At 36.5% G+C, this 12,328-nt stretch overlaps 1 protein-coding gene across 1 annotated transcript in view; it reads right to left on the reverse strand.

The window, feature by feature from the left end:
- Window positions 1-1,220: 1,220 nt before the first annotated feature.
- BLTP3B (bridge-like lipid transfer protein family member 3B) overlaps window positions 1,221-12,328 on the reverse strand; it is a 69,147-nt gene continuing 58,039 nt past the window's right edge. Inside the window, exons 20-23 of the mRNA XM_085321302.1 lie at window positions 8,774-9,030; window positions 6,534-6,642; window positions 3,958-4,127; window positions 1,221-3,276 (exon numbers count right to left, since the gene is read on the reverse strand). Coding sequence (XP_085177428.1) covers window positions 3,148-3,276; window positions 3,958-4,127; window positions 6,534-6,642; window positions 8,774-9,030 — 665 coding nt within the window. The 3' untranslated portion in view covers window positions 1,221-3,147. The remainder of the gene's footprint in view (window positions 3,277-3,957; window positions 4,128-6,533; window positions 6,643-8,773; window positions 9,031-12,328) is intronic.

Consider the following 12,328-nt stretch of genomic DNA (forward strand, 5'->3'; position numbering starts at 1 on the left):
TTAATACGTTCCATTTACACTTACTATGGACTTTATTATGAATAAAAGTAAGCATCACCGTGGCAGGCTCAGGAAACCTTCTGTAGCTAGCAATTATCCTTTAGAGATCAATTGTATGATTCCAGTTTAAGACAACAACTCCTAGAGAGGCAGCATATGAATAAACAGATACGTCTTACAGGATCATGAAACATGGCTGCAGGCAGAAGAAATGCAGTTTCCCCCAATCCAGCACCACGATCCCGTCTGCCAAGAGCCACGATGGGCTTCCTGCAGGATTAGAACAGCTACTACCACGAAGCAGGCACAGGGGCAGCAAAGAACAGGACCAGTAAATTCTTTGAAAGAGCCATGGCAGCATGAAGTAGAGTGCATCAAGGGAGAACTAGAGTTTATACCACACACAGCAGATACAGGCAGGATCTCTATGAAGCTGCGTCTCTAACAAGCCTTTCTATAAGTAATACTGTAAGGCTGCATTATTTTGATTTAAATTGGTGCTTATCAATATGTTAGAACTGGAACAGTGCATGCTGGAGTGATTCAATGACCTAGCCTGGAAAAGTGCAGAGTCTTTTCAAGGTGGGCTAGACATTAAAACAGTGTTTCTAAATAAACTGAATGAGCTAAATAAATTGAATGAGCTAATCTGCAGACTAGTCTAAATTCCCACAGAAAATAAAACGTGTAAACAGTATGACTACAAGATTTCTGGAGTCAGTTTTCTGCATATATTGAAGTTCTCCAAACTCTGTTCTATTATTTCTTCATTCAATAGGCTTCTACTGCTGGCATACTTTTCCTATCCAGGACTTGGGGGTTACCAACAACAGCAGGGCCCCAAGAACAAATTAAACCTTTTTATTTAACCTGGGGCCATTAATTGCCATTTTTAATTTAACATATTAGTTTAACTTTGTACTTTCAAAACATTAAGGAACAAACTCCCTTTATCCGTTTTCCAGTAGCAAGCCTGGTTTCAGAGTGACACAGTGCTATTATTCTGAATAATGTCAACCCCATAAACAAGCACACTCATCTCCTCTGAACTGTCCACAAATGATACTCATTACTGCAAAACTGCCCTGAACTAGAACTGTATTCAGCTGTAGTAAAGTGGAAGAAGATAAACCACAGAAATACAATACACATACTGAGAAAAGAAAAAAAAAAAAAAAAAAAAAAAAGAGCAGATGATAGCTTGTGCAGTAACAAGGACAGATTTTTGATATTGCTGTTTATTTCTTTTTAAAAATTAAACAAATCTCAACATATTATTCCAGCAACATGCTACTAAGCAGTCTATACATTCCTTTTATTAAGATCATTCTAATTAGACTGTGGTTGGGKTAAACTGAATTAGAATTCAGACTTTAATAGTACCAATCAGAACTAAACCAGTTGAGAACTCCTTCCCAGAATCTGGTATCATGTTTCTTTTAAATTGGACTACCCACATTTAATACTGCATTGTCTTAAATACCTTTCTGAAATATAAATATTCAGTTTCTCTATTAGTAACACAGTCTTAGGTATATTTTTTCATCATATTCAGGGTGATTCACCCTGTTCACATAAAAATTTCCATGGCATGAAATGGATTTTAAACCAGGGTCCTGGGTAGCAGGCTTTTAAATAGTGTCTGAACCAGTTCTTCCATAAAATTCCTGATTAAAATCTATATATTTTCAGTAACTATTTTCAGCAGTGCAAATTATGTGTGTCCTCCAAAAAGTTTTAATCAAAATCAGTTTAATTAAAACTAGCTTGATAGCTTCAATATGCAAAATCGAACCACAGGATATTAAATACTTTGAGATTTATCTGCATATCTACAAACAAAACTTCCCTCAAGTATCCTATGGTGTAGAAACAACTGCAGTAGCAATTAAAAGATTTTCAGTTGTCAGATTCAAGGTCACTAGTTAAATTATTCAGTCATTTTTACTTCTGGCAAATAGTCTCTTATGGGCATGTATGCTTTTGTTTATTGTTCCCTAAATTGTTTAGAAGCACACTCTTATATTCTATATTTTACAGTGTTGTGCTTTTTTATTTATCTGTACCAGTTTTTAGCTGAAAATTATTGTTCAATTTATACAAATCACCCATGATTTAAACTGTATAATTACATATCATGTAATCTTACAATTTCATAGGGTAATTAATGATTCTCTGAAGCTTTTTTATCAAAAAAAGCAATATACAATTAATGAATCCCAGTAGGATTTTTTTTTTTCTTACAAGCATAGACATTACATATTTAAATACACTGGACCAAATCCTAAGGCATGTCTGATGAGGTATGCAAAAATCAGACATGCATGCAAAACGACTGAAAGCTCACCTTTCACAAACTGCTAGATCCTCTTGCAGGGCTACTTTCTCATCACAGAGGCACCAAAAAAAAAAAAAAAAAAAAAAGTGACTAGCTGGAATGATACAGTGGACTTTTATGCAGGAGAAAACCCCCTTAGTATGTCTTCTTACATAAATTCTCCTTTATTGTGGTATTTCAGGACCTTATATGGAATGAGTACATGGAACTCTGTAGCATTGGAAGATTATTATTAAAATCCTCCCTGGGAAAACCACACTGAATTTAGAGCCAGTTTAGGATTCTTCGTATTTTAATTTGCAGTAGCTATACTACTCTAGAGGATCTAGCCCATATCATCATAGTGCAAATGTAACCTCCTGTACAGGTACCTTTTGGTAATAATAAAACAACATAATTTTAACAAACAGAGGTACTGTATAATGAGGATTTTACTCAGTTATGCACATAGGCACCTTCTTTCACAGCCGAGTCATCCAGTTTTCAGAGAAAGTTTTTAAAATAACACCTCATTTGATAATATTAAAAGTAGAGGGTATGTTCTTTTTCTTGAGTAAATTAAAGTACAATATAAACTGATTTTTTCAACATCATTTGTTTCAAAAGGGCTGAAAAAATTACAATGTTGAATGATAATTTCAGAAGAGTAATTATTTCACAAACATTTTGTTTGTGATGAGAAAACGTTTTGTCCACGGTTAAAAAAAAAAAAAAAAAAAAAAAAGAGCGAGAAAGAAGAAAAGCTCATCTTCCAACATTTCAGAAAAGTATTTTAGATGTCACCATCCTTGCACTAACAGAACACTGTCCTACAGATGATGTTCAACATTCATCTTCTTTATACGATGAAGCAGGTCATCTTTTTCCATTTGGACCTCAGCAAGAGCCATTTTAGCTTTAGCTAGTTCCTGTTTGAGACATTCATTTTCCTCAATAAGCTGAAACGATCAGGTTAAAAAAGAAAGTTAGTTSTGCTTCTGCACATGGTCAACTTTTCCCCATTACAGTAACCTTTAAAATACCATACAGCAATGCTCGTATTCATTGGTGGGTGCAGGCTGCCTGGTGTGAAGTGATTGATTCCCTCTTCGTGAAACACGGAGAGAGTTGATAGTTAGCTTCAAAAGCAAGATACCCCAGACTCCAAGTACAACAGAAGTGACACCAGGTTCTGAACTCTAGGAATAGATTCTTGCCCAATGGGAGAAACTGATATGCACATTTTCTCACCAGCAATTCAGAATCCAAGAATAATTGATGGATTAGTACGGGTCTGACTCAAAAGAGTCTGGTCCTTGGTCTCTGGCAATTGTGTTGCACAGGATCAAGGAAGAGAGGAGTATGACTTAGGTAACTTGTAACTTGCTCCATCATAAAACTCCCTCTCATGTAAAGCAGAAGAACTGGTCTGCGGTGTATCACTGTATTTAGAGAGTAATACTAACTTTACTTTACATGCCTATGTACTGAACACAACTACAATATCTGCAATTCATATTTTCCATGTCTAAAAGAGATTCATATCCTGAAATTTTAACAACTGTGATGTTTAATTATTACAATTTTGTAAAAGTAAGTAAATAAACAAACATACATACATCAAAAGGAATTCTTAATACCTCATCTCTGAAGGAGGCAGCTGAATCCCTGCTTGATTTGTAAGGTCTGGAAATTTCACAGGATGTCTGTGTTGCTTGGTCCTGTGTTTTATGTCYAACTGGGCCAGTTGTTTGCTGCATTTTATTACCTGATTTCTTGGTCTTTGACACATCATTTACTGTTTGAAAGTCTATTTCAGAGAGAAATACTTGAGATTAAGAAGCTTTAGGTGTTTTTTTCTTTGTAGATTGATTCTCATCAGCACTAGATTAAAACCACTTCAACAAATATGCTTGTAATATTAAATATATCGACCTCCCAGAATCGTATTAAAAAATAAGTAATAAATTAATTAAAATAAAATCATATACTCTTCTGGAGAAAGGGAGAAGGGAAAGGAGGAATGAGAAGAAAGAACATTTATGTATCTTCCAGCTTGAAGAAAATTAACACATTTTTGTACTGATCACTATTATTACAGAATATGGATTCTGAATAATTATTAGCTACAGAACATCAATGAAGCCTGTTATTCAGAAAAAACATCTGAATAACTATGTATTTTAGATCCTGATTATCTAAATTATCCTGATTATCTGGGAACATGAATTGAAATTGGAGGGGTGTTGCAGAAGATTGAGAACCATTAGTATTTCTACTGCAGTAATGTCTGCAGGTCCAAGTTGGATTTAAGGACTGTACTTACATTTGAAAACACAGCAAGACAAACCTGCAGAATCAAGTTTTTAAATTAGAAAATAACTTACATGATTTGCTAGTAATTTTTAGTGTTTATAGTTGAAGTAAACTATAACGTCTACTAAAATGTACTCCTGTAAACCAAGTGTAAAATGACGGATGCAATTCTTTCTAGACTAAATAATCCTCTGAGAGAGAGAGAGAGAGAGAGAGAGAGAAGCCCCCTAAACAAAATTTTTCCGTTCATTACCCCCTCCTCCTACCACACACACACCTGAGGGTTCAAAAACACTTAACTGCAGATACATATATCATTATCACACCACTATACACCTCAGAGGTCTAGTTCATCTTCTCTACATCCTCCCATTAAGGAGGAGGTGGCAGTATTAAGATCATCCCGTAGCCTGTTCTTCCTCAAATCATAGAATATATTGGGGGTTTTTTTGTGGGATGAAGGGGTGCAAGCTTGTGAGYAACAGAGAGCTGAGAAATAAGTGGTAGTTACACTGAGGGGCCAGGCTGTTCTTTAGAGGGATCTGGACAGGCTGGAGAAGTGAGCAGATGGGAGCCTCAAAGTTCAGCAAAAGTCATTGTGAAGCCCTGCAGCTATGAGTGAATAACTCCTCACAAGTAGAAACAGGGGGCCAGCTGGACAGAAAGCAGCCCTGAAGGAAAGGACTTGTGGGCCTTGGTGAACAAGAAGTTGAACACGAGTAAACAGTGAGCCCTCAAAGCAAAGGCCAACCACATACAGCCTGTACTAGCAAGAGTATAGCTGACAAGTTGAGGGAAGTCATTACCCCCCCATACTCTGGACTGGTGAGATCACATATGGAGTACCGTGTCCAGCTTTGGATTCCCTGGTACGAGGAAGACACTGACAGCAGAGGGCCACCAAGATGATCCGCATCTGAAGCACACGGTGAACAAGAGGCACTAAGAGCACTGCACTTGTCCAGTCTGAAGAAAGGCTATGGTGTGATCATAATGCCATCTTCACCTACCTAATGGAAGGGTATAGAGATGGACCAGACTACTCAGAGGCATGTAGTGGCAGAATGAGAGGCAGCAGACGTAAGTTGCAACAAAGGAAATTCAATTAGTTTCTTTCCAATTTAAGTTACTCTATGACCTTATCATGTACCCACGAAAGACAACAGCAAAGTTTCAGCTCTAAATGTATTGCCTTATTACCAGTATTTAGCACTTATCCATACATACATAAGAAAAAATATTCAAAGTGTATGCATGTTTTATGAAAAGTACAAAGTTAAATCCCTGATCGAAACGCAAGTCTCCATGTAACCTCAGCTATGAGCTGCCATGTCACCATAATATATAGAACTTAAAATAGCTACTTGTACTACTCAGTTAATCTTTTGTTTTGCATTATTATAGTAATTAATTTACAGTACTAATTCATATCCTTTCTTATGTTCCATAATATCTAACAAAATGCCACAAACTGCTACTTAATACAACTTCTTGTTACTTATGTAATGTTCGTAACACAAGAATTACTTGTAACTTCTTGTAATTCAGACAACAGATACCAGCTCTGATAATTTGTAAAGACAGACAATTTTTCCTTTATTTTTATGGTCAATCTCRAAAGAACCTATCACTTTCTTGATGAAATGAAAGGTGTATTTCTACTTTTCTGAGATGTGATTTTGCTGTGGGTTCTGATCATAGTCAATACACTACTTAAAGTTTATTTTTCCCCTCTGTGTGACTGCACTTAAAATTCAGATTTACAGTGGCACGATTTACACAGAGTAGAAGAAGTTATCTTTTGATTATTAGCCACATGTGTCTACACCAAAGAAAAAACAGTATTAATAACAACATTAGATGATAATACGGATATATCAAGTTGCAGGAACATACATACCTCTAATGAGAAAAGAGCCATCATCATTTCTTTCTATCGAGAGTATGTCAATATGTAATGTTATGGGTACTAGTTCAGATGCCTTGAGATTTTCACGAGGACTGTCATCCTAAAATACACAAATACTCAAAAATGAATTTGAARGTTTATTAGAAAATTGAAATAATTAAGATGTTCTATTACATATAAGTGGATTTAATGAAACTTGAAAGGCAGCATTTCAGAGTAGAATTTTCTAGTTTCCCCCCCCCCCCAACTTTTGCTCTACATTTCTTTTTTCCTGTGGATCATATTAAAGACCTGAAATTATCTCTAGGGTGACTCTGTTGAACTCAGTATATACTGAGTAAAATACTTCAAAGTATTTCACAGACATCTCAATAATATTAAATCCCAACTCAAGATGTTCTTTAGCACAGGAGCTCTCAGAGATAAGAACGCTGCACTATAAAATAACTTGTATCTGATCTTCCCTTGAACTACTTAAAGATTGAATAGATACAACTATCATTCTTGAGGGGATTTTGTCTTTTTAGAATTTAGATGACAGCAGCTGCAGTTCAGTTACATTAGTGTACTCAACAGAAGAGAAAATTCACAAACTGCTTCTTGTCTCCCCAGGAAGTAATTTATAACTCATTATTCCTGTCAAGCAGAGTAATGCATCCAGTATAATCAAGAACTGTATGCATCATCAACATTAAACACATAGCTAGATCAAACTGTTGAGGTGCAACTGCCAAAATACCTTGAAAAAACACTGAGATTGCAATGGAAAGTGCAAAAATAAATCAAGAATTTAAGAAAGGTTCCCTCCGCTCGCCCCCCCGTTGTCCCCCCGCCCCAGGAAACATGCTGCATCAAGTCTCATATAGAAAAAATACTGCATTGAATAGGCAATACGGCACATAGTTGAAGCATATCCTCCTGCTCTTTATTACCCTAAAGCTCCAGAGAAATGAATCACTTGCATGTCAAATGGGCACTTCAATCCACACTGCATCTACCTGCCATTTGTCAGCAATCATGACTAACTTCACTGTGACTTATGTGCACTACCAAGTGAGTGCTTCAGTGCTTTTGTTGCCAAGCAGTTTCTTGTTCCCAGTTTATTCATGTATATTTACCACCTCAGAGATAGCTATTTTCTCAGAAACATTTTGCCCAAGTCAAACTTCTTGCCAATAAACCAGAATAATTCTGTTTCAGATTTAGATGACTAAATATTAAGACCTTCCTTCTCACATTTGGGCATTCACTTTTGTAATAACACTGAAGTCTGAGGAACAGTTTCCCAGCTCTTTTGGAAAGTCCTGCTGCTACTCCTGTAGAAGAATGGGCCCTGAAGGACTGACTAAGGATCGTCAAGGGATGGAAAAGCTGCACAAAGGAGAAAGGGAATACTGATGCATTTTGATATTCAAGTGTTTACAGTAGACTGTACAGCTACAGTTGATCACTTCCATTTAAGAGCGATCCGAGCAGAATCAAGGCCTTACTTAGCACAGGATGCAGAACTTGAAGTGTTATTTTAGCGCTCACTTCAGTAAATTTACATAGGTGATTATTATTGCAATGTTATAGTGATCAGTAATTTTTAAAATCGTTCTTATCTTTGTAGCCCATGGCTACACAGCACAGAATTTATTGTCTCCTTTAAGTGTCTGAAAGGAAAAAAAAAATCCTAGGAAACTTGAGCAACAGTGCCCTCTTAGTGTTGCTATTTTAAGCTACAGTAGTGTGAAAAGCTTGTATTATTTAGTAACTGTTTCTAGGTAAGGCAGAACAAGAAATCTGTGTTCTAAGCAGCAGTATTCAAGTGACTGGAACTGGAATTAGAAAATCATTACTATGCTGAATAAAAAAAAAGCTGAAACAAATACACTCTGCCTTTGGGAACCTGGGATATCTTTCCTGTGATACTCCCAGAGCCTGCCACTCTCAAAAAATGACTAAGTGAAGAAGAGGAAAAAAATATATAAAAAAAGGACAATGTATAAAATATATTCATACAACTAGTCTGGTCATGTAGAGAATTTATCTCTGGGTATACCACAATACCACAGAACTAACCAGATCTATGGATTTTTAAATTGTTTTAGTGTTATCTAAAAGCCTTACAGAGTATGATAGCAGTTTCTTTGAAGTTAACTATATCCAGATTACTAATTTATCATCAAAGAAACAAGAATGTTTATATAATGTTTTTTGAGAAGCCAAATAGGTCTTTGTTAACATACTTTTAAATTAATCCTTGTGTTAGAAACTTTTATCTTCATAGGCATCACTGCTGCAACAGTTTCATCTTCTAGAAAATGCTGAATGTTTGTGAGGGAAGATGTTAGAAATTCCGCACTGAAGTTCTCTATATGACACTGAAGAAAACCATTTTTTACAGCCAGCAGAGAATGTATGCTAGCACTAGGCCCACTTTCCCATCTCAAACTAATCTCAGGTGATGAATTAACTGGTCCAGCCACAAATTTACAGTCCGAACCTATTGCAGAAGGAAAACAGATTTGCATTAAAATTTTGCAATGCATGAAAAGCTAATACCAAAGCAATTATGATGCAATTACTTCCAACTCTATTGTCCGATCTCCCCAAAATATTTTGTAAGAATTAGCCAAGAATTACAGCCATACATTTGCATGATAATTTGAGAGCAATTCTATAGGCACTTAAAAAATACAGCGACAACAGAAAAGGACCAAATAGAAGTATTATTGAGCATACAAGCTTCATGTTGCCTTCAATGCCTTGAGAATGGAAAAACAACTGTTTTGCATACTCCTCCATTAATTCCTTTAATTCAGGAAAACATTTAAAGTCTGTTCACACTTTCAGGAGAGCAGGTGTTCTCTTGGAAAGGCACAGTTTCCTGACTCAGGAACACACAGGAACACTGAAACAGCAGGTTAGTAAGATGGAGAACATGACCATATATTGCTTCCATTATTTGGGCAGTAGTAGATTTGAACCTTAGAACAGAACTAGCAGTTTCTTGTTAGTTTCAGTATCTTTAAAACTAGTAAAAATAACAACTGCAACATTCAACTGAATAGTTTTAAAAATAAAATAAAAAAAAAAGATAATCAAATATTGAAAAAAAAGAAAAAGCCAGTATTCACCTGTACAAAAAAAGAAGGTTCATCACCACCACCAAAAAAACAAAACAACAAAAAAAAAACCCAAAAAAAAACCAAAAAAACAAACACAACTCAAGGATTAAAAAAAAAAGGACTTTTAAAAGTCACTTTGATGGCTGACCTACGGAAAAATATTCACATTAAAGAGCAAAACTACTGAAATTTGAAAGACTTGAAATCAAGGTAGGTCAAATAAAGTCAACTTAACTAATGTAAAGTTTACATTAGTTGAGCATCCACCTGTTAAGGAAAAAATTTGAATTACAAGACAGAATTAAACCAAAAAATGGTTAATATAGATGCTTTCTGGTTTAACCTCTGGTTACCTCAAAGTCCAACACTTAAAAGTTCAGAAATGGGAAAAATACCCTGGATACAATTAATTTAAAGTAAAAGTAAACTCACATTTCCTTTCTCTATTTTTCTTCTATTTGATCTCATTCTGCCAGATTACTGACATGCTATTTACATATGCTGTATTGAAATCTGTGTGTTATATATTGAAATCTCCTCTTTTTCATTTCTGGCTGTGAGTATATGAGCAATTACTGTAAAGAGAAGGCTTACAAGAAACCTAATAGCACCCTTCTAATTCCTGTGAGGCGGTTACTGTGAAGACAAACCAGGCTCTCCAAAGGGGTACTTGGTATAAGGATGAGAGACAACACGCCTAGGTTGAAACAAAACAGGTTCAGACCAGATGCAGGGAATGAGGACAGTCAAGCAGTGAAATAGTTGCCCAGAGAGGCTTTGCAGTCTCTGTTCTTGGAAGTTTTCAAGACCTGACTGTGTAAAGCCCCGAACAACCTGGTCTGATCTCATAGCTGACCTTGCTTTGAGCAGGATATTGCACTAGACACCACCTCACATCCCTGCCGACCTGAATTATCCTGTGATCCTATGAAGTCTAAGTTTCCTGTGTGGCAACCTACTTTACCCCTCTTTCAGAGAGAATCTATTCTGAATATACTCACATTTGCTRCAAAACAAATAATTTTTTTTTTWWAAAAAAAAGAACACACACTTGGGTTGCAAGTTAGCTGCCTTGATTTTTGTTCAGAGATTCATATGCGCTTTTAAAGTGTTGCTTTCTCTGCAGTTAGGAGGAGGTGTGACACCCAGAAAAAAAAATTTCTTCAGTACAGTATATCCTGGATGACACTAAATAAAGGAAAACCATACTTCTCAGAACCAGTGACCATTCTGGTTTATGCATCCAGTTTACAAGGCATTTTGTTAAAATTGCAGTATGTCACTGCTGATCACAATACATGCATGAGTCAAAAGCTTTTTGATATATCAATTTTATACAGATATAATCAGGCCTCCTGTTAAATAAAGGAAAGATGTTTGTAGTACGTGAATATATTTTCTAAGGCTTTTTTAGTTATTGTTAATCACTAATACAATGCTATAATAACCATTCACAGCATTAGTATTTAAGGATTCAGATCCTTGATAAACTAAATCATATAAAGTACACATCAAAGCTGCAGGAATCAGATGTCAATTCATGAAGTCACCACAGCAACACTGTTGGCTCAAATTAATTGAAAAACTTGGCAAGTTAGATTTGAGGCAAGAGAAGTTATGCTGGATTAGATAACAGGTTCATGCTAAAGTTAAAGTAGACCTCACATTGTATCCCACAGATCTTTGCAACAGTCCCTTTCACYTTCTCCCAAAGATCAATGTGTTCCAGATCATGAAAGTCCTTTCAGGATAGCCTCTGCTCCCTTTAGGAATATATGATTTTCTGGGGTTGCAATGCTGCAGAAATGCTATATGTACTCAACTCAGACACCACCAGATACAGACCCAGAGTCAGGCCCTGGTAATGGTTGGTCACTGGTCATAGTAGGCTTCAGTAAGATTTCTGCTGAACCTAGGAGGAATTCCTGGTTGCTTTTAGGGAGGGGTGGTAAGGTAATGTTACCTGTCAGTTCCTTTTGAGTAATGTAACATTCTTCTAAACTACACACTAGGCAGAGGGCTCTGAGATGCCTCTGGGACCTTCAGTAGTGGCACACAAGGGCCTTAAGAACCACCTACAGGCAAAGGATATTAAAGCGGTCYTACATTTGCTCCACATTTCTAACAACTGGAAAAGTGAACTATATCCCCAGTGCAGATGCTGATAGGACACCCAGAAAAGATAAATGTCTACTGTGTTTCTGAAAAACGTGCCTCCTTTGCAGGGCAGCCAACCTCTAAGGAAAACAGAGGTATGTCTATACCCATGACACATGCATGTATCTGTTGATGACAGAGTCAAGACAGATAAACATATCATTGACCTGGACTGACGAAGACCAATGGAGAGAACGGCACATGGACATACTGAGAATAAGGCCTTCAGCCTCTGTTGTGAACCAGTATAATCTCTCCTTGGCTACCTCTGTGCACAAATGTGCAACAACTACAGCTATGTCCCCCTGCTTTCATCCTCTAATCCTTCCAGGGCTTAAGAAGTGCTGCTCCCAYTAAAATAAAAAAGCAGGCTGCAAGAACCAGGTACTTTTTGTGGCTCTAGCCCAGACAGAGGGGAATTAGGCACTAATAGTCCTTAAATTCTTGAGAAGGGCAACTTATCTCTGCAGATGGGAAAAGAACAATGATCACTTTGTCTAAGAAGTCTCTGTACTT

Source organism: Rhea americana, unplaced genomic scaffold (genome assembly GCF_003343005.1).
Source record: "Rhea americana isolate MKP2758 unplaced genomic scaffold, rheAme1 scaffold_69, whole genome shotgun sequence".
Classification (NCBI taxonomy): domain Eukaryota; kingdom Metazoa; phylum Chordata; class Aves; order Rheiformes; family Rheidae; genus Rhea; species Rhea americana.